The sequence below is a fragment of the Loxodonta africana genome, chromosome 1 (genome assembly GCF_030014295.1).
Source record: "Loxodonta africana isolate mLoxAfr1 chromosome 1, mLoxAfr1.hap2, whole genome shotgun sequence".
NCBI lineage: Eukaryota > Metazoa > Chordata > Mammalia > Proboscidea > Elephantidae > Loxodonta > Loxodonta africana.
In genome coordinates this window covers 14,096,664-14,120,190 of record NC_087342.1, presented here as the reverse complement: position 1 = coordinate 14,120,190, position 23,527 = coordinate 14,096,664, and the positions used below count along the sequence as shown (strand labels likewise).

Sequence of the window (23,527 nt, the reverse complement as noted above, 5' to 3'; positions counted from 1 at the left end):
AGTTCCAAAAAGCAAAACTCGACCTTGTCAGGTTCGGAGCGCTGCGCTGAGCGTGTGCGGATGCAGCGTGTGTGGGCGTCCCCTGCTGTAGCCTCCGCCATTTCACAGGCCCTCAGCCTCTCTCCGGCACTCGTTTGAGCACTGCTTCCCATTCCTTTGCTACTTGTGTTATGTGGGCCCTTTGTTTCTGTGAAAAAATGGCTCCTAAAAAGCAATGAAGTGGTCAAAGCGATCTCTCCAAGGCTAAGTGTGAGGGGTTGAGGACAGCAAGGAGGAGTTTCAGTCTAGTAAGGGATGGCCGGCTAGCTCTGTAAAACGCTACAGCCTCAGGAACCTCAAGGTCACGGGCGAAGTGGCATTGGCTGATGTCCTGATAGCATCAGCGTTCCCAGAGAGCTCCAGAAACTCACAGAGGAGAAAGGCTACCTTCCAGAGCAAGTCTTCAGCAGTGATGAAACGACTATTTAAACAGCATTTACTGTATCAGGTGTTAGAAGTAATCTAGGGATGATTTAAAGTATACACGAGGATGTGCGTAGGTTATATGCAAACACTACACCATTTAATATAAGGGACTTGAGCATCCACGGATTTTGGCATCTGCAGGGGTCCTGGGACCAAACCTCCATGGATACCAAGAGACAAACATGCACCAATGTTAAATTTCTAGGGTGTGATAATGGCACCATGGCTATGCAGAAGAATGTCTTTGTTCTTAGGAGATACATGCTGAAGTATTTAGAGGTGAAATAACACCAAGCCTGACGCTTATTTTAAACGCAACTGTACAGGGACTTCCACTTCTGGGAAGATGGGGTAGAAGAACTTTCTCGTATTCCTCCTGCTATGTACACCCAGAACATTACATATAAAACAAGCATAAGAAGACTCTGAAAGGTAGAGAGAAGAAGTCAAACGGTCTAGGGATGGAGTGACAGTGGTGCCTTCCTTGGGTTTTCTTTTTGCCTCATATATCCCTGACTTGGAGCCAGTAAACAGAAAGCTCCACACGTACAGACCAAAAAAAAAAAGCTCCCAAGGTTGCTCTCTCTAGTGAAAGGATCATAAAGAGGCAGCTTAGCAAGACAGGAAAGTTGCAGACTTTGCTCTATTTCAGCCATATACCACAGAAAAAAAAACTGTGGCCCCACCCCCAACTCCACCAGCAAAGGCCAAGTAAGGAGCCTAAAGCTCAAACCTCAGTGTGTTACAGCCAGATGCCACAGTTCCCACACTGGGCTGGTTTTAGAGAAGGCTGAGTAGGGAGCCAGGACTTTCATTCTCATGAGATGGTAATGAACCCCTCAAACTCCCACTCACCACCTCCAACCAGGTGTTAAGAGAGACCACGTGGGGAACCTGGACATTCACCTAGAAGCAATGAGGCAATAGATTTCTCATGAGAAGCCACACAGGCCAGAAACAAGTGGAACAACATTTTTCAGGTGCTCAAAGAAAAGAGCTATCAACCCAGAATCCTATATCCAGTGAAACATCCTTCAAGAATGAAGAAGAAATCAAAACATTGTTGCCAGTAGATGTACCCTAAAAGAATGGCTAAGGGAAGTTCTCTAAACAGAGAGGAAACAAGAAACTTGGAATATCGGGAAGGAAGAAAGAACATGATAAGCAAAAATATGGGTAAAAGCAATAGACCTTCCTTTTCCTCTTGAGATAGTTAAAGCAAAAACTTTAACACCGTCTCTGACGTGGCTCTAAATATATGTAGGGGAAATATTTAAGACAATTATATTATAAATGGGGGAGGGTAAAGAGATGTAAGGGAAGTAGGGTTTTCACACTTCACTTGAACTGGCAAAAGGATGACACCGGAAGATGGTGATAAGTATATATATTGTAATACCTAGAGCGACCACTAAACGCGCTATACAGAGATAACACTCACAACAGTATAGACAAATCAACTAGAATTCTTAAAAAAAATGTTCAGGTAGCCCTCAGAAAGGCAGGAAAAAGAAAAATAGAAACAAAAAATAAAACGGCAGACCTAAGCCCTAACATATCAATAATTACATTTATGTATATGGTCTAGATGTATCAATTAAAAGACAAAGCTTGGCAGAGTAGATTAAAAACATAAGCCAACTATACATTGTTAACCAGAAACTCACTTCAAATGATGCAGAAAAGCTGAAAGTCAAAGAACGGAAAAGGATGTATTATACAAAAAAAACCCAGGAATGGCTATATTAATATCAGATAAAGTAAGCTTCAGTGCAAAGAAAATTACCAACGACAGAGAAGAACATTATATAATGATGGGTTGATCCGCCAAGACAACACAGCAATCCTAAATATTCCTGCACCAAACAACACGCTGCAAAATATGTGAAACAAAAACTGGTATAACTGAAAGGAGAAATAGACAAATTCACGATTATAGTTGTAAACTTCATCGCCTCTTACTGTCAACAGCTGGTAAAACAAAAATCTGCAGAGATGTAGAAGAACTCAACATCCATCAACCAACAAGATCTGACATTTCTAAAACGCTCACCCAACAACAGTAGAATATATCTTTTTTTCAAGTGCCCATGGAATGCAAACCAAGATAGACATATTCTGGGCCGTAAAACAAACCTCGCCAAAAAAAAAAAAAAAATCATACAGAGTGTGTGTTATGGATTGAATAATGTCTCCCAAAAATACATATTGTAAATCGTAACCTCTATGCCTGTGGTTATAATTCCATTTGGGAATGGGCTGTCTTTGTTATGTTAATGAGGCAGGATTAGTGTAGGGTATGTTTTAAATCAATGTCTTCTGCAATATGAGATTAAACAAGCAAGCGAGAAAAGCAGACATGGGGGAAGACTGATGCCAAACCACAAAAAGATCTCCAAGGAACCTGGAAACAAGCTGAAGAGACAAAGACCTTCCCCCAGAGCTGACAGAAAGAGAAAGCCTTCCGCTGGAGCCGAAGCCCTGAATTCAGACTTCTAGCCTCCTATACCATGAGAATATAAATTTGTTTGTTAAAGCACCCACCTGTGGTATTTCTGTTACAGCAGCCCTAGATAACTAAGACAGTGTGTGTTTGGAATCGAACTAGAAAATCAATAACAGGAAAATATTCAAACACCTGGAAATTAAACAACACAATTCAAAATAATCCATAGGCAAGGAGGAAGTCTCAAGGACAATAAAAAAAAATACACTGAAATGAAAGAAAATACAACACATCAAAATTTGTGAGACACAGCTAAAAAAGTACTAAGAGGAAAATTTATAGCATTAAATGCATATATTATAAAAGAGGAAACTCTTAAATCAATAATCCAGTTCCCACCTCAAAAACCAGAAAAGAAGAGTGAACCCAACCCAAAACAAGCAGGAGGAAGGGGATAGCAAAGGTAAGAGCAGAAATTAATGAAACTAAAAACAGAAAAACAACAGAGGAAAAAAAACAATGAAACAGTAAGTTCTTTGAAAAGATCAATGAAATCGACAAGAATGATAAAGATAAAAAGAGAGAGGATACAAATTATCCATTATCAGGGACGAAACAGGGAATACCACCAAAGATATCAAAAGGACAATTAAGGGAATACTATGAATAGCTATAAACCAGGTGCTGTCCAGTCAATTCAGACTCAAGGTGACCCGATGTATGTCAGAGTAGAACTATGCTCCTTGGGTTTTCAGTGGCTGGTTTTTTGGGAAGTGGATTGCCAGGCCTTTCTTTTGAGGTGCCTCCGGGTGGATTCGAACCTCCAACCTTACAGTTGGCAGCTGAGTGCATTATCCATTTGCACCACCCAGAACTCCATGAACAGTTACACAAATTCGACAATTTAGATGAAATAGACCACTTCTTCAAGAAATACAAACTACCTTAAACAACGCAATATGAAGCAGATAATATGAATAGTCCTACAACTATTAAGGCAATTGAATTTGTAATTTAGATACTCCCAAAATACAAATCTTCAGGCACAAATGGGTTCACTGAAGAATTCTACCAAAAGTTTAAAGAAGAATTAATGCCAATTCTACATGATTTATTCCAGAAAATAGAAGGGAAGGGAACACTTCCCAATTCATTTTATAAAGTTAGTATTACCCTGATACCAAAACTAAACAAAGACAATATAAAAAAGAAAACTACAAATATCCCTCATGAATATACATGTGAAAATTCTTAATAAAATATCAGCAAATAGAATTCAGCAATATGTTTAAAAAAATTATACGCTATGACCAAGTGGGGTTTATTCCAGAGATGCAAGGCTGGTTTAATATTGGAAAATTCATTAGTGTAATCTATCATTTTAACACCTAAAGAAGAAATCAACGTGATCATACCAACTGATACCAAAAAAAAAAAGCATCTGACAAAATTCAACATTCAATCATGATAAAACCCCTCCAAAAAACAGGACTAGAAGGGAACGTCCTCAGTTAGATAAAGAACATCTACAAAAACTCTACGGTAACAGCATACTAACGGTGAAAGACTGGATGCTTTCCCCTCAGATCAGAAAAGGCAGAAGAACTGGAATAGCTAAAATGGTTTTGAAAAGAAGAGTAAAATGAGAGGAATTGGCTTACCCAGTTTAAATATTTATCATATAGCTAAAGTAATCAAGACTACATGTTTTTGGCAGAGAATCGGATGCACAGAGCCATGGAACAGAAAAGAGAACTCAGAAAGAGACCCGTATAAATATGCCCAGCGGATTTTTAACGAAGGTGCAAAAGTAATTCAGTGGAGGAAAAGATAGTCATTCTAACAAATGGTGTTGGAGCAACTGGCCATCCAGGAGCAAAAATAAATAAATAAACCTCAATCTAAGTCTTATAAAAAATTAACTCAAAATGGATCACAGACTTAAATGTAAAACATAAACTATAAAACTTATAGGAAAAAAAAAAGGAAATAATCTTCAGGGTCCAGGGCAAGGCAGAGAGTTCCTAGACTTGATACCAAAAGCATGATCCATAAGAGATAAAACTGATAAATGTGACTTCATCAAAAGTAAAAACACTCTGTGAAATAGTCTGTTAAGAGATGAAAAGGAGAACTACAGAATGGAGAAAATATTTGCAAACTACATATCTGACAAAGAACTAGTATCTATAATATATAAAGAACTCTTAAAAACTCAGCAGTAAAAAAAGAAACAATCAAATCAGAAAATGAACACTTAACTGAAAAGGATATACATGGTAAATCAGCACACGAAAAGATGTTCACTACCATTAGCCGTTACAGAAATGCAGATTAAAACCACAATGAGGTATCATTACACATCTACCGGAATGACTAAAATAAAAAATAGTGACAATACTCAATGCTGGCAAGGATGCTGAGAAGCTGAATCACTTATACATTGCTGATGGGGATGAAAAGTGGTGCCGACACCGTGGCAAGCAGTTTGATAGTTTCTTAAAAAACTAAGCATGCCACTGTCGTATGACCCGGCAATTGTGTTCCTGGGCATTTATCCCAGAGGGATGAATACTTAAATGTTCATGAAAAACCCTATATATGAGTATTCATATCACCTTTATTTGTGTTAGCCAAAAACCTGGAAACAACTCAGATGTCTTTCAATGGGTGAATGGTTAAACATCGTGCGGTACATCCAGCCATGGAACACTACTCAGCACTAAAACGGAACAAATGCTGATACACGCAACAACCTGGATGAATCTCCAGAGTTGAGCTGAGTGACAAATGCCAACCCCCAAAGACTACATGCTGCATGCCGGCCTCCTGCACACAACATTCTCCAAAGGACAAAATTAGAGAAACGGAGAACACATTAGTGGTCGCCAGCTGCTACGGATGGGGTGGGGGCCTGATGGAAGTGGGTGTGGCTACAATAGGGCAACACGAGATCCCTGTGGTGATGGAGAAGTTCTGTGTCTTGGCTGCATCAGTGTCGGTATCCTGGCTGTGATATTGTGCTACAGTTTTGCAAGACGGTGCCGTCGGGGGGGAGCTGGGTGAAGGGTGCACAGGATCTCTCCAGGTCATTTCTTACAACTGCATGTGAACCTACAACTATCTCAACACAAAACGCTTTGTAAGAAAAACTCTACATGCAAATATTTGTCTGTAGCTTACTTTATAATACAATTCCATACACACACTATACATGCAAAGAAATGTTAGCAATTGATGGCCCTAGGTCTACTAATCTTCCAACTTTCCTACAGGTTCGAAAGTTTGGGGAAAAAATACTGAGGGGAAAGAAACAGTCTCTGTTTTCTTCAGTGATCTTTCACTTTCTTATTTGAAATGTTTTACATCAACCTTGCACCCATCCTGCTGACCTCTGGGCTTCCACATACATCCACAGTCTAGAGAAAAAGATGACATACCATGTAGTAGTGGTCTCTGAAGTCTGATCTAAAGACGATGAAAAGATATCCTGACAACTGGAGATGGATCATATTACGTGGTCAAATGTAACCACTCAATTTTTACTGTGTAAAAAAGGCGGCACCATCATCATCCCGCTCAGCGTACTAGGGAAGCGTGCAGTTTCGTGCCCGTCAGTGTGGAGGAAATTGTTCTCCTGCTTTTCTTTTCTGAAGCGTGAGTTCATTTATTTCTCTCCAGTAGAAGGACACCACGAGGCAGCTCCTAGAACTACTTTAGGCTGTTCTGGAAAATGTCACAGGCCTGCTGATGGACAGCCGGGTGGCCGAGAGCACTGGCTCTGGACTCACACATACCTGGCTTCAAATCACTGACCATCTGGGCCTCAGTGAAAAATGGTAACAGGATTTGTGTAGGCTTCTTGTGAGGATTTAATGGTATAAATTGTGTAAAATGCTGAGTACAAAGTCAGAGCTCAATTATTATGTTACTGTTATTATCAAGCATTTAAAAATTACTTCATTAAGGCAGAGCAGCCAAAAGATAGAGATTTTTACAAGACTAATTCATGAAATTACTTTAAAGTAATTCTTAACGTTAATATTAAGTTCCTTGTGATACAACATTGTTTCAGAATCAAGTAAGATAATGCCCATTGAAACTATACAAACATAGGCATTTCGCTCAGAGCGTGATGTAGGGGAAAGAGTACAATATTTAAAGTCCAGAATACTTAGCGTTAAACCGGGACTCCACCACTTACTGGCTAGTGATCTCAGGATAGTGCTGAAACTGCCCCAGCTTTCCTTTTTCAAAATGGGGTATTATCCTCTGTGCGACAGGATTGCAAGGAGGAAAGTTGAAATTTTATGTAAGAATAACTGCATAAAATTCAAGCACTAAGTGACATTAAGACACAAGTTTTCATGTTTCCTACATGAAATGCCATTCATTAGGGTTAAATCTGAAGCCCTGGTGCTGCCGTGGCTAAGAGCTTGGCTGCTAACCAAAAGGTCGGCAGTTCAAATCCGCCAGCTGCTCCCTGTCCTGTAGGGTCGCTGAGTCAGAGCCGACTCCACGGCACCTAACGACAACAATATGGTAAAATCTCTCGAATCCGACAGGAAAACCACTTCTGAAAATAATGTAAATGATTAAGAAAAAGGACAGGCTTTTTAAAAAACAAGGCCACTGGAACTAAAATTTTTACCATGTCTTTACATAAAAATAGAATGCAGAGATTCCAAATATTTCCCCACAGGCTTTTATTGAATCTTAGGTTGCCTTATATTTGAGGTTCTGAATCCTTCTCCTGTATTTTCTATGCAAGGAAGAGAAATGTGCCCATTATAAAAGTTAGGTCACAGGGCCTTACTCCGAGATGTTTTACCAAATTCTTGCGTATGGGTAGACGGCATGGCTACTCATCCTTCCCTACAATCTGTGCCTCCTCTGGGCTTGGAAATGGCTCCATACCCTCCAGGCACAAAGCCTGTTCCCAGTAAGTCTCCTGTCTATTCTGTCTTCAGGTCCTGGTGGCTCTTCTTTCTCAATGTCCATTTTTTCCTATTCCTACTGCTATTACCACAGCATTGCCGTCCAGTCAAGGCCAACTCATAGTGACCCTAAAGGACAGAACAGAACTTCCCCATAGGGTTTCCAAGGATCAGCTGGTGGATTTGAACTGCTGACCCTTTGGTTAGCAGCCAAGCCCTTAACCACTTCACCACCAGGGCGCCGCGATTACCATAGTTTAAACTCTCATTATCTTCTGGATGAAGTAACAGAATCACTGGCCAATTAATTTTCTTCCAATCTCTACTCCTACAATCCATTCTACTCATCACTGCTGAATTAAATTTCCTAATATCCTGCTGTTACTGTGTTACTCCCTATTAGAAGATTTTCCCAAAAGCAGAAGGTCCTCAGCCTGGAGTACAAGCAGAGCCTGGAAGCAGAATAAGTAGTGACCAGAAACACAACAGTCAGCCTTTAGTGTCACAGGCTGGTGGTATGTCACCACTGAACCCCACACAGACAGAGCGTGAATGTTAAGTTCACAACGATCTAGATCCACTAAAATCAGAGACGCAGGCAAAGAACTCAGACGTTCTTCTTACTTATTTAAAATGCATGTGCTTTTAAAAACATATATATTAGAATTGATACCTGAAACAAACAGTAATGGGGACGTGTTTCTCAATGTGAAGAACCTACCTGGTAAAGACAGGCTGCTGTTCCAAGGAAAAATGCAATGATGTAATTAAAATCCTCACCATCGCTCTGTGAAAATAAAATACAAGATTACTCTTTCTTCTGGTAGAAGGTCATCTCCACAAACAATCCATTGGAACAGGATCCTGACAATGTTTATGCACGAATGACCAAAATTCCACAAAGCAGTATATAAAAATTCTCATGAGCCCTAAAATGGAAATAGGAAATGTATCGTTAAGACCCAAGGAGTGTGAGGCTGAGGAAGGCTGCAAGTGTTCCTCTATTTCTTGTCTTCCCACAGCGATTTCATTTCACCTAAGAGAAAAAGAAACCCAACAGGAAAACGTTCCCACGTAATGTAAAAATACTCCTTTCTGTCTACTTAAGAAACCATATAAAAATGCACAACACCCCAGAGGCCTATGAAGTTTCTCCTGCTCACTAAGGTCACTACCTGACTCAAATAAATATTGACAAACTTTACTATCTAGGAAGAACAGCACTGAGTTGTCCAATAAAGTAATTTGACATGATTTTTAAAAAGCAAAACAAAACTGTGAAAGCTGAAAAGCTACTGTCCACTAGAGTGTGCTAAATCCCAACAAGAAAAACCAGGACCAGGCAGTGGGTGCATGCTCTGTAGAAAAGCAGCCACCCAGAGGAAAAACAGCTAGATCACACATAGAGTATTTCTTTTAAACCAAAACTAACACAGATGTAACAATCCACACTTTGCTATGCCATTTTGGTTCCTCTTACACTTTCCAACATCTTACCATGTTACCTTTCTTCCAGGCAGGAGCATTAAACTCGCCCCTTGTCTACTTCAGAACAAAATATCTTGAAATAATGAAAATGTCCACAAGACACAGGAGTGTCTCTCGTGAGCATGTCTCCATGAAATAGTGTAAAGAGAAAATTCCCTTTGGAACTGTTACTAGGCAACATGACTGACTCTATGACAGATGGAGAGCGGCTTATCCTATTGAGAAGAACTGAAAACAGGAACCATGAATCTATCTGGGATGCTTAGGCCAGTTCCGCCCCAGAAGCAGGGAAGGTCAACACGAAACTTTTCTACTTTAATAGTTCTAAGAGTTTAAATAAACTCTGCTTGATTATTTTTTTATTTAGTCTTTTATTTTTTAAGTGGTCTTTTTTTCTGATGATAAAGTTCATACTTACCACAGAGAATTTGGAAAATATAGAATAATACAGATCCATATTTTTTTTTTATACAGTCTATAATACCATTACATAGGGAGAGTTACTGCTACCCTTTCATGTATTCCCCTTCAGCCTTTTCTAGATAATTAGGGAGACAGAAGCAGAAAGGGGGGAGGGGTGGATGGAATCATACTTTTATACAACTTAATCACTGTCCTACAAGTAGATATTATTTCCTCCCTAAAGTCACACTCTCTCTTTATAATTATCTTATACTTGCCTTTGGAACACTAAAGAGCATGCTCCCGTTGACAGTAAGACTTGGGTTCACATCTTTCCTTACTAGCCATATGATCTTCAGCCACTTACTTCACTTCAATTTCCTCTTTTGAAAAATGATTATGAAACATAACTCATAAAAGTTACAGAAATTAAATAACACCTGCAAACACACAGGACAGTACCTAGCAGACTGTAAGTACTCGAGAGTTCACGTCTCTCTCTCTGGGGTTACTATCACTTACTTGATAATTAGGTTATCTTTCAGTACTGTTGAATCTCTGTGTACTGAGTTATATTCTTAATTAGATCCTAACCTTCCTGAAGGCAGAAAACAAATCTGACTGCAGGACCTTGCATGGAACTGTGCACACAGTAGCACACAAGCGCATGCTGAATTGAGTCAAGCTTTGAAAAATCTCTAATTCTGCTTAATAAAGAGAAAACTGCCTATAAGCTCTTCTCTATTCAACAAATTCTCAATAGCACCTGTGGGCCAGTACTGTGAAAGACCTAGGAAGGAAAACAAGTCCATACCAACTAAAGGAGCTCACTCTTTAATCAAGAAAGCAGATACACAAACCAACAATTCCCACAAGAATACCCTCCAGTTCTGCTGCCTAAAAACAACTCCAAAGGGAATTTTCTCTTTATACTATTTCACAAAGACATGCTTGTGAGAGACACTCCTGTGTCTTGTGGACATTTTTATCATTTAAAGATATTTTTTTTCTAAAGTAAGAAAAGGGGCAAATTTAATACATAAACAAAGAAAAAGGAGAGAAGGAATTTTTTTTCTAAAGCGACGATGAAGAGTTAAGCAGCAATAGTCACAAAATGTATTAGGACAACACTATTAAAGTGCTAGTAATAATTAAGAATAATTTTTAATCATTAAGTGAAAAAAGAACACAAAATTACAAATGGGCATAATACATATAGAATATACACAGAAAATGTGGGAATGATTTTTATTTTCTTCTTCATACATTTTCTCCCCAATTCTTTGACTATGATCATAGAATCAGGAAAAATTCTTTTATTTCTTTTGAAAGAAACCAAATACTACAACCTAGCATAGACATTATGCCACTAAATAAATGTAAAACTTCCCTGAGCTTTGACAGGCATGCGATTTCTTTAAAAGATATTAACAAGTTATGGGAAAAAAAGAACTCAAGGAATAAAAGTAAGTTGACTGCTTCGGCTTTGAAGTAACCCTTACAATTTTAGAATCAGAGAATCTTAGAATGTTAGTGCTGAAGTGGTCCTTGCATGCAAAGAGCTAAACTTTCATCTTCCAGATTAGGAAAATGATATCCAAGAAAGTAAAGTAACTCATCCAAGGTGACAAAGTTAGTTAATGGGACCTGGGACCAGGTATTCTGACTTCTAGGTCAGCATTTCTTTTCTCTTTTTTTCAGAAGAACAGAGAAAAGTGAATCCATTTACTTCAAGTTCAAAAACAGGCAAGAAATGCTGTTAGGTATATGTACACGTACATGAACGTGTGTGTATATACATACATATATATATATATATATGCACACCTATGTGTATACAGGAAACTCTGGTGGCACAGTGGTTAAGAGCTATGGCTGCTAACCGAAAGGTCAGCAATTCAAATCCACCAGGCACTCCTTGGAAACCATCTGGGGCAATTCTACTCTGTCCTATAGGGTCGTTATGAGTCAGAATCAACTCGACGGCAACGGGTTTGCTTTTAATGGGTACTCGTATATGTAAGGAGCCGTGGCAGTGCAATGGTTAAGCACCAGATGTTAACCAAAAGATTCAATGGATCAAACCCACCCAGTGGCTTCAGGGGAGAAAGACCTGACGATCTGCTCCCATAAAGATTACACCCTCAAAAACCCCATGCAGAGGTCCCACCCTGTCACACGGGGTCGCCATGAGTCAAAAATCAACTCAGTTGGTCCAGGTCTGCATTTCTACCACTTTACCAGGACACTCGATTTTTTTCTAATGTACCACAAACAAATTACTTCTAGGCTGACATCAGCCTAATTTATATCATTGTTTCAAGGTTGATCCTTAAAGGAACACAGGCAATATAAACCCAGTGTGATAAAAGCTCATGCGTTCATAAGGTGTCAATTCACGATAAATTATATTAACATCTCTAGACTCAGAGCAAAGTTTGGAAAAGAGTGAAAATAATCTAATTTACACATTCTCTGAACTCCAAATCAAATTTATCAACTTAAAAAACAAGAACAAAAAACCACGCCCGTCCTATAGCTCCACAGTCTGAACTTAGATACCAAAGAAAGACTTCAGTGCTGCGTATTTTAATAAATCCCTTGCTGGCACCCTACAAGGCAGCTATTAATCTAGAAGAAACAAACACATGCTGAATCTTCAAACAACATTAACAATACCCAGAAATGTTGACTCATGTGGGTTTCTCAAATTTAAACGTGCCTCAGGCAAGCAGTTACATATTAGAAGATAAATGTGGCAATCATTTTTAGTATTTGAAAAAAAGTAGTAAGAATCCATGACCTTTAAAAAGGTAAACTTTAAATATCTATATATTGCTTATACTCAGGAAATATATTATATATTTTAAGCTAGATCTAAAAATATCATCCCCAAATAAATTTTTTGCTCTTAAATCAAGTATTAAAGAAATATGGGGGCCCTTTAATCTGGGTACTGCTTTTCCTCCTCCTCTACCACCCCCATATCTGAGTAACTCCACTGCAGGTGACGTCACAGTAGATAGGGGTTTAAGGACTGTGTCTCGGGATTTGCACTCTAAGTCTGCATAGCTGATCACCTCAAAAATATCTTTTACTGACCAAAAATTATCTATAGCTGTTCTAGAGGCTGTTCCTAATGCAAATACAGCGGCCAATCAAAGAGAAGGCTAAGAGCCTGTCTTAAGTTCAAGAGCTTCAGTGAGACTGAAAAGCATCTTTTAACCAGTACGAGTCATGAATAATGGTAAAAGAAACTGATGAGGGAAAATTAAAAACAGGAGATCTCGGGTCATCAGTTTTGCATACATTTTCTTTCAGGTTAAATCAGGGTATAAAAGATGTGCTTGTTGAAATTAGTTTTTATGCCTGAAACTGCCCTGCTTAAAACTTTATCAGTGTGCCCATCTGCATTCTGACATTTCAGTTTTTCCTTCCGTCTGCCTCTATGGACCAACTTAGAGTTTCTTGGATCAGGTAACAAAAGCTGTTGAAGTAAATTTAGTGAAGCACAACAGTGAAAGACAAAAATTCTCTATCAACAATCAGAAAGACATCTTCAGAGACACAAGCATCCCCAGGGTCCCCAAATTATAAATGAGCTACTAATAAGACCACTCTAACCTTTTGCTTAACTGTGGTGCAATGGTTAAGCACTTGGCTGCTAACTGAAAGGTTGACAGCTCGAACCCACCAGTGGCTTCGCCCCATGGGAGAAAGATGTGCCAGTCTTCTTCTGTAAAGATTACAGCCTAGGAAACCCTATGGATGAGTTAGTTCTACTCTGTCCTATAGGGTTGCAATGAGTCTGAATTGACTAGATTGTAATGGATTTGATTTTTGGGGAGGGGGGGTGGGGGTGTGAGTCAGAATCAACTCCATGGTACCTAACAACAACCTTTTGTTTATCTACATTTACCCCATGCCTCCTTCACACTCCACCATCATAGTTCTGAGGAATTGTTTAAAACAAAAAAATCTTGATGCTTCTAGGGGAAACTGTGGATAGAGTTTAAGATAGAGGCAGGAAGAAGCTATAAAAAACCCAGGAAAGAGGATCAGCTCAGGCTCCCATTACGGCAACCTAAAAATATTTACCTTTACTCTGACTGAAATTTTTGTTACTTGAAAAACTACCAATTGAAGTTGGGTTAACAAAAGTTGTCCTTTTTTTTTTCTACTTACGTAACAGGTGATAATATTTATTTTGATTATTTAAAATTTGAATAAATAATATATTCATATGATTCAAAAAGTAAAAAATTTTACATAAACAATGCATTAAAGGTATGCTGTGAGACATTTTGGAAACCCTGGTGGCGTAGTGGTTAAGAGCTACAGCTGCTACCCAAAAGGTCGGCAGTTCAAATTCACCAGGCACTCCTTGGAAACCCTATGGGGCAGCTCTAATCTGTCCTAAAGGGTCGCTATAAGTCAGAATTGACTCAATGGCAATGGGTTTGATTTTTTGGTTTTGGTGAGGCATTTCATTCCCACTCACTCTGTCTGTCCAGTTGTCGGCATGTTTATTAGTTTCTTATTTTTCTAGAGTTCCTGTATGTAAATTTATACAAATTAAAATATACTGTTATTCTGCCAGGCTATCCACAGTGGGGGTAACTGGGGCTGAGCCGGCAGGGATAGTAGATACAAGGTCAGGGGACCTGGTCTATTTCTCAAGCGCTTTCTCCGCATAGCCATTGTTTTGAGAGGACACAAAATTGTACCTCTGACCCTGAAACTTGAATCCGATCCCCAGACCTGGCGCCATCCTGGCTGGGGATCTGACCTCCCCAGCTGGCCTCGTGTGAAGGGCAAGGCTCAGCACCGGCATGGGAGAGGAAGGAGTGGCCTGGGTGTGACAAGCCCTACCTGAACTTCGACTGAGTGGACCCACACCTACCCAAGGAACATTATGGATAGTACTTTTGGTGTTGTATCTAAAAGCTCATCACCAAGCCCAGAGTGAGAAGTGAGAAGGTTCCTCTCTTTCCAGTTTTCTTTCAGCTTGGCATTAAGAAGAAAGTCTCCCTTGAATGATCGTATGTTCCCCCCACCAAAAAAAATTTAATTAATAGACTTATTTTTTAGAGTAGTTTTAGGTTTACAGAAAGTTGAGTAGGTAGTACAGAAAATTTCCATATGCTCCCTCTCTCCCCTCTCACAGATTCGCCATTAACATTTTGCCATCAATGCAGTACATTTGTGACAACCAATGAACCAGTTCTGACACATTATTATTAACTGAAGTCCAGAGTTTACATTAGGGTTCACTGTGTTGCACAGTTCTATGGGTTCCGACAAACGCATAATGTCACGTGTCCACTATCACAGTATCATACAGCTTAACTGCTCTAAAAACCTTCTACAGTCCTCCTATTCATCCTTCTGCCCCTCACCCCAAAATCCCTGGCAACCACTGATCTTTTTACTGGTCTCTACAGTTTTGACTTTTCCAGAATGTCATAGTTGGAATCCTACAATATGTAGCTTTTTCAGACTGGCTTCTGTTTACTAAGCAATATGCATTTAAGGTTCCTCCATGTCTTTTTGTGGCTTGGTACCTCATTTCTTTCTATTCCTGAACAATATTGCATTATATGGATGAGGTGCAGTTTATCCATTCACCTTCTGAAAGACATCTTGGCTGCTTCCAGTTCTTGGCAATTATGAATAAAGCCAAAAACCAAACCTGTTGCTGTCAAGTCAATTTCAACTCATAGTGACCCTGTAGAACAGAGTAGAACTGCCCCACACAGTTTCCAAGGAGCGCCTAGTGGATTCGAACTGCCGACCTTTTGGTTAGCTGCTGTAGCTCTTAACCACTACGCCACCAGGGTTTCCGGATGTAATATAGTTTGTTTATCCATTCATGTTTTGACGGTCATCTTGGCCGCTCCCAGTTCTTGGCAGTTGTGAATAGGGCTGCTATAAATGTGCGTGCAGGTTTTTGTGTGGATGTAAGTTTTCAATTCCTTACTAAAAAAAAAAAACCAAACTCGTGGCTGTCGAGGTGATTCCGACTCATAGCAACCCAACTCATTAGGGAGCATACGGTAAGACAATGTTTAGCTTTGTGAGAAACTGTCAAACTGTTTTCCAAAGCTGTAGCATTTTGTCTTCCCACCAGCAAAAAATGAGAATTCTAGTTGCTCCTCATCCTTGCCAGCAATTGGTATTGTCAGTTTTTTTTTTTTTTAATTTTAGCCATTGTAATAGGTGTGTAGGCATCTCATTGTTCTAATCTGCAATTCCCTAATTATACATAATGTTGAGCATCTTTTCAAAGGCTTATCTGCCATCCACAGGTCTTCTTCAGTGACATGTCCGGACCTTCTGCTTATTTTTAAATTGGGTTGTTGATTTTCTTACTCTTGAATTTTAAGAGTTCTTTGTACATCTTGGTTACAAGTTCTTTATCAGATATGCATTTTGCAAATATTTTCTCCCAGTCTTTTCACCCTCTTAAGAGTTTCTTTTGCAGAGCAGACATTTTCTATTTTAATGAAGCCCAACTTGTCACTTTTTCTTTCATGGACCGTGCTCTTAGTTAATGTTGTATCTAAAAACTCATCGCCCAACCCAAGGTCACCTGGATTTTCTACTAGGTTATCTCCTACAAGCTTTACAGCTTTGCATTTTACACTGAGGTCTATGATCTATTTTGGGTTAATTTTTGTGAAAGGCGTGAAGTAACTGGCTAGATTTTTTTTTTTTTTTTGCAGAAGGATATCCAGTTGTTCCAGCAGCTGTTTGTGAAAAGAACTACCCTTTCCCCACTGAATTGCTTTGCCCCTTTTTCAAAGATGAGCTGATGATATTTATTTGGGTCTATTCCTAGGCTCTCTATCCTGTTCCATGGATTTGTCTTTTCTTTTTCCAGTACCTCACTGTCTCAATTACTGTAGCTTTATTGTAAGTCATGAAGTAGTGTCATTCCTCTAACTCGTTCTTCTTTAGTACCGTGTTGCCTACTCTGGGTCTTTAGCCTTTCTGTACGAATTTCGGAGCCCTGGTGGCACACTGGTTAAGAGCTTGGCTGCTAACCAGAAGGTCAGCAGTTCCGATCTACCAGCCATTCCTTGAAAACTCTATGGGGCAATTCTACTCTGTCCTATAGGGTCGCTATGAGTCGGAATCAACTTGACGGCAACGGGTTTGGTTTTCGGTTTTGGTTATATAAACTTTGGAATCAGACTTTAGAATCAGTTTCTTGATAGCCACAAAATAAAACCTGCTGGGGTTTTGAGATTGCACTGAATCTATAGATCAAAATGGGAAGAAATGATATCTTAGCCATATTGAGTCTTCCTATCCATGAACATGGAGTATTACTCCATTTATTTAGATCATCTTTGGTTTCTTTCCTCAGAGTTTTGTAGTTTTCTCTTGGAGATCTTGTACATATTTTATTAGGTTTATGCCTAAGTACTTCATTTTTGGGGTCTTAAAAAAAAATTTTTTTTTTTTAAATATAAATGGTATTGTGTTTTTAATTTCAAATTTCAATTGTTGATTGTTGGTTTATAGGAAAGCAATTGACTTTATAATATAACCTTGTATCCTGTGACTTTGCTATAATTGTTTATTAGTTCCAAGAGTTTTGTTTTCTTTTGTTGTTGATTCTTTGATATTCTCTACACAAACAATCATGTCACCTGTGAACAAAGGCAGCTGTATTTCTTCCTTCCCCTATTTGTACATCTTTCACTTCCTTTTCTTGTCTGCTTGCATTAACTGGGACTTGCACCGTAACAATGAATAGGAGGGGTGAGGGGGGACATCTTTGCTTTGTTCCTGATTTCAGGGGGAAACCATTTAACTTCTCACTGTTAAGTATGATGTCACCTGTAGGGTTTTTTTGTACATGTTCTTTATCAGGAGGAATAGGATAGCTGAATGCCTGAGACTGGCCAAGGATACAAACATTATTATTTATTTCCTTTAACAGATTTTGTGAAATACAATAGCCTTGTCTGAATTTTAACTTAAAGGTTGTGGTCTAAGCCCCCGATTCCACAACTTAGGTACTGTCTCCTGAGTTCAGGGGTGGTATGGCTCTGTGGTGTAAAAGCTTTTCTCTACTTTTTTTAAATCATATAATTTTAACCTTGAAGTGCCATCTTCATAATTTTTGGCAACTCTTAATACTATCATTAATTACATAATAAATTTCTTTAAATTGACTTCTATTAAAATTTATTTTAAAAGGAAAACTTTATATCTCTACCATTAATAGACACCAAACATAGATGTTAAAACTCATTGTCGTCGAGTTGATTCCAACTCATAGCGACCCTATAGGACAGAGTAGAACTGACCCATAGAGTTTCCAGGGAGCGCCTGGTGGATTCGAACTGTCAACCTTTTGGTTAGCAGCTGTAGCTCTTAACCACTACGCCACCAGGGTTTAGATGTTATACATTCATATATGTGATAAATACATGATTCTTAAAATTAAAAATGTTCAACCCTGTACTACCGAAAATCATCTGTTGCATAACCAGTGATAAATGTGGCCCATACTTCTAGAAATACTCAGCAAATCCACTCTGGCATTCATTTTACAAGCAATGAAACTGAGGACCAGAGAGTAAGGTTATCTAGCCAAGGTCACAGAGCTAATCAGTAGCTGAGCTGGGCACAATCTTCTCCACTCCTCTCCTCCATAAAAAATCAACTCTTCATACCCCTATACTACTGTTCTTTCCACTACAGCAAGTTAAAAAAAAAAAAAAAGGCAAAAGAGTATCTTATTTATTAGCTTTTTAATTGGCAGTCTTCAAACTGCCTTTGTTTCTCCTTGGCAGGTTGTCTGACTGGCTCAAAACCGAACAGTCCTTCTGCTGGCTGAATGCTATCCTCTGAGTGTTCCCCCACTGAACAGCAATTTTAAAACAGAATATAAAGTATGCTGAGGGGTTTCTGATAATTTGATAAATGGTAAGTAGCACTGTATTTTGGGCTTAAAGCTGACCCCCCCCCCAAAAAAAAAGACCAACTGATTCACAACGTGGAAGTGTGAAGAATCTTCAGAGAAGGTGAGTAGCAACAAGGGAAAGGGAAGCTGTCCAGTCTGAAACGTGCTAGACTTTAAGAACCAAACCAAAAACCAAACCCAGTGCCATTGAGTCAATTCTGACTCATAGCGACCCTATAGGACAGAGTAGAACTGCCGCACAGAGTTTCCAAGGAGCGCCTGGTGGATCTGAACTGCCAACCCTGTGGTTAGCAGCCGTAGCACTTAACCACTATGCCACCAGGGTTTCTGACTTTAAGAAAGGAAGTCTCAAAAGGTTTAAAGAAAGCATAAGAGAAAAAGGATATTTTGGTGGCTACAGTCTCTCTAAGAAAATCTGGTTTCAGAAGGAAAGTAAGAAAATCCACTGGGTCAGGGCAGGGGGGGACACACGGCAATAACCGAAGATATGAGTGGCTCCACAGATAGCTCAGGGTTTAAAAGGCCGCCAACAAAAAAGGGAAAGGAGAAGATAACTAAGTAGGGGTACACAGAAGTGGGCCAAAAACACAGCACGTACACACCCTCTCCATTCTTCTACTTGTCTCTCTACTCATATTTCCAGGTCAGTTCACCTCCTGTTATGATTTGAATTGTGTCCCCCAAAAAGATATGGTGAAGTCCAAATCCCTGGTATCTGTGAACATGACCTTGTTTGGAAACAGAGTCTTTGAAAATGTTATCAGTGAAGATAACATGAGGTCTTACCAGAGCAGGGTGGTCCCAATCCAATATAAGTGGTGTCCTATAAAAGAGGAGAAGAAACACTGATACGGACACAGTGGGAAAATGACCATGTGTAGCTGGAAGCAGAGACTGGAGTGATGCATCTGTAAACCAGGCACCAAGGACTGCCAGCCATCACCAGAAGCTAGTCATGGAACAGATTCACCCTCAGAAGGAATCACCATAGCCAACACTCTAATTTTGTACTCTCAGCCTCCAGAACTATGAAAGAATAAACTTCTGTTCTTACAAGGCACCCAGTTTGTGGTAGTTGGTTATGGGAGTCCTAGGAAACTAATATACCCCTTCCCACAAAGCCTTCTTCTCCTATCTTGATTCACACTGATTTCTCCTCTTCTGAACTCTATGTACTTTGCAATTCCTCATGGACGTCTTTGCCTCCCCAGTTCAACTATAAGGTCTGGGACAGTCCCCAGAGTGCCTACGAGCAGTGCCTCCTGCAAAGCAGACGTTAAATAAATATGTGCCAGTTGAGTTAAAGAAGCCAACTAGAAATCAGTGTTTCTGAAGGAAGGGGGAGACTAGGATAGCTATAAAGAACAAAGAACTGGGGCATGCACTGTAGGCTGTATCAATACCCAATCCAACTCAAATCAATTGTTTAGTGAGTAGAATCAATAGGCATAGTCACCTGAAATTGCAAAAATGGCACAATACCTGCAGGAGACTTTCTATGGCATGAAAACCTCGAATTAAATTCAGAGCGCCACATAAAAGGCTCAGGATAAAGGCCACAATCCCTGACAGAGTTGCAGGTTCCAGTCGCTGATGAGCTGGAAAAGAAAAGAAAGGGTTAAAAAGGAACAGCAATTATCTCATGTCCCTAAATTTATATAAAACAGAGATTCACTGCTCAATTTAAATGGGTCAAACATAGACTCACCTTGGAAAATTATTGAACAATATTTGTTAGTCATTAAGTATTTTTTAAAAAATGAAAAAACATTTGTTAACACAAAAGCTTCGCTTCCTTAAACTAACTTAACTCCTTTTTCTCTACATTTTTAACAAAGACCTCTAACTTGTATTTGGGATACACAGTGCTAAGGAATACTCACGTCTGGCAGTAAGTCATGTCGAAAAAACCTGGCTGCCTAACTATGTCTACTATTTGCAACTATATGCAAATATTTGCAAAGGTGACTTTGCCTGGAAATTCACTGCATAATTCCTACTCTTTTTGAAAATGCTTAGAAGACATCTTTAAGGACAAACATAACTTGTTTATTAAGCAAAGCTCTCCCTTATTTGGGTTCCGGGGCTATAAACACTACTGCATATACGTGGAAGCTCACATACAATCATGAATCTGAACTCCCCAACAGAACAGTCTTAAAGCTGTGAAGTTAACGGTCCTCTGAAGACCACTTGAAGGTATAAATGATAAAACACCAGGTGAAGAAGTGATCGTTTGATCTTTGCAAACATATTCTCTTATTTTTAAGGGCTTCAGTAGCATAAGCTATTCAGTTCTGCTACAGCTTCCCTTCATCATCATCTTGCTCTTAATAGAATTAACAGTGGGGTCTAAACGAAAACCCAAGACTGAATACATCATCAGGACATGGCAAAAGGGAGGGGCTGGGAAGAGAGGACAACAAATCACATTTAGATCATTTTATTTAAATCACTGAAGTGTAAAGTGCTAACAATGGAGTTAATGAGGTGGAACGTGAATATAAGGAAGGACTTAAATCTTTGCTACTTATATTCAATCATTACAGCAGAAAGCTTCTCGAAACAGTTCATAAAGACACAAAAACTCACAGATCACACACACAAAAAGATTTATTCCTCAAGTTCGGCAGAAAATGCTAAGATGGGATAACATTTTCTTAAATTTCTTCCGTGCCCAAGCTCACTGCCCGGTCTCTCAATCAATCTCCTGGAGATTTTATAAGAAAATGGGAACTAAATGTCACTGTAAAGTATTGATAAAACACTGATACCAGGCTTTCAATCAGTAGAGAACAAATCCCACAATTTAAAAATCTATCCAACTGGTCTACTAATTAGTCACGTTTTACATTTTCTCTCAGCAGTGAGCAAGGGACAACTGGCCTCTAAAAAAAAAAATCTTTGATATGGGCCTCAAGCATAAAGCCACCTGAAAACAGAATAGATTATATAAATCCCATTTCAGAAGTATATAAAACAAGTTTACTGTTTAGAAAATCCCTAATAATATTTGGCATTCTAACTAAAAAACCTTAGCTTTTTATGGTCAAGTAAAGTATGACCATTCTTAAATGGAAAAAATTACCATATTAATGTGTTGATGACAAAGAAATGAATAATAAGACTACATAAATATTTATTAAGTTTGTAACACTTGCCTTTGGCCTTAGAGAAGTCTCTTTAGAATGATAGCACACTATTTATAAATTTACAAATTCAAAATGACCAAAAATATTTCCAAAGGCCTAAAAGCAAATGATAAGCCTACAGATGAGGTATGCGTTGTGTGTGGAAGGACCAGCAGGAGCGGTGCCAAATCACTGTGGTAAAGAAATCCTGAAGTGGAGATCCCCCTACTCCCAGTCTCACCCCCTTGCCGGGACCTGTGGCTTACATTCCGAGAACGGTTATCGAGAGAGAACTCCATCTGTACACAACATAAGAGGGTGGTGCTCCTTAAGGACAATTTCTCATTTGAACAAACTGTACTAGATACATAAACGCGTTTTAATGTTTTCTGTTATATACGTTATTGTTTATTTCAGTGAGGCAGATTTGAGATGTCTTGTTACCACAAATGCTTGCTGAACTCTTGGACGTGGCCCCATGCTAGGCACTGTTAGGCGAAGCCAGCATCTGAACAACAGCAAATGAGAGGCAGAGTAAGAAAAAATGTCTGCCCAAATCAAAGCAGCGCCACCTAGTGTATTTTTTTCTCTACTGTCCTCTGTTATAATGCCTTTTCTTTAGTCTCCTGAACCCAATAATGGCATTTTCATAACAAAATTAAGTTCTTCTCAAAATGTACCAATGGTTTATGGAGACAACCAAAGTTCCTAAGGGGTCGGAGTAAACCCCTTGGAGCCATATAGGGCTACTGGTTACAGTGAATTAACAAACGCATTCGGCAAATACTTTTTGCCACGATTCTCGGTAACATGCTATGCTTTAGAAGACACACACACACACACACACAAAATCACACAATCTACCCTCAAGGCATTTCTTTTCTTTTAAAGGGAGCTGAGCAGACTGATAAACATATGAAAGTGACAAGGACCCCAAACTAAAAGAGGTAAGAATTTCTGAAGAGGAATGATAACCAGGAGGAAGGTGGTAAAATAACCAGGGGAGATCTTTAAAACAGATAAAATGTGTTGTTGTTGTGGTCAGCTGCCAATGAGTGGGCCCCTGACTCACGACAGCCCCACCCACCACGGGATCAGGCCATTTTGATTTAAAACAGATAAAATGTGTTGTTGTGGTAGTGATGAGCTGCCAATGAGTGGGCCCCTGACTCACGACAGCCCCACGCACCACGGGATCAGGCCGTTTTGATTTAGACAAAAGGAAAGAAGTGCGTTCCATGCAGAGAAGACCAGGAGCATGGAGATGATCTCCTCCTCCTAAGGGTGGCTGCTCTCGCGCTAAGTGCTTTACAGACATGACCTCGTTTCATCCTTCCAACGACTCAGTGCAGGAGGCACTATCATTATCCAGGTTTTTCAAATGAGGAAAGGAAGGTTTAGGGAAATTATGTAATTTGCCCAGTCACAAAGTAAGTAAATGAACTGGGATTTAAATCCAGGTAGCTCGACTCTCCCCCACTTCTCTGTCAGGTTGTTGTACTGTGGGGGCTTGCATGTTGCTGTGATGCTCCAGTATGGATTGCACCTGAACATAAAGAAAACAAAAATCCTCACAACTGGACCAATGGGCAACATCGTGATAAACAGAGAAAAGACTGAAGTTGTTAAGGATTTCATTTTACTTGGATCCACAATCAACAGCCATGGAAGCAGCAGTCAAGAAATCAAAAGATGAGTTGCATTGGGTAAATCTGCT

The 23,527-nt window shown here is 39.3% G+C and overlaps 1 protein-coding gene across 4 annotated transcripts in view; it reads right to left on the bottom strand.

The window, feature by feature from the left end:
- The window catches only part of SEC22A (SEC22 homolog A, vesicle trafficking protein), a 65,990-nt gene that overhangs the window by 3,366 nt on the left and 39,097 nt on the right, over positions 1-23,527 (bottom strand). For all 4 annotated transcript variants that reach the window (XM_010592910.3, XM_064291334.1, XM_010592909.3 and 1 more), the window contains exons 5-6: positions 20,162-20,277; positions 8,570-8,635 (exon numbers count right to left, since the gene is read on the bottom strand). In XM_010592910.3, the coding sequence (XP_010591212.2) occupies positions 8,570-8,635; positions 20,162-20,277 (182 nt within the window). The remainder of the gene's footprint in view (positions 1-8,569; positions 8,636-20,161; positions 20,278-23,527) is intronic.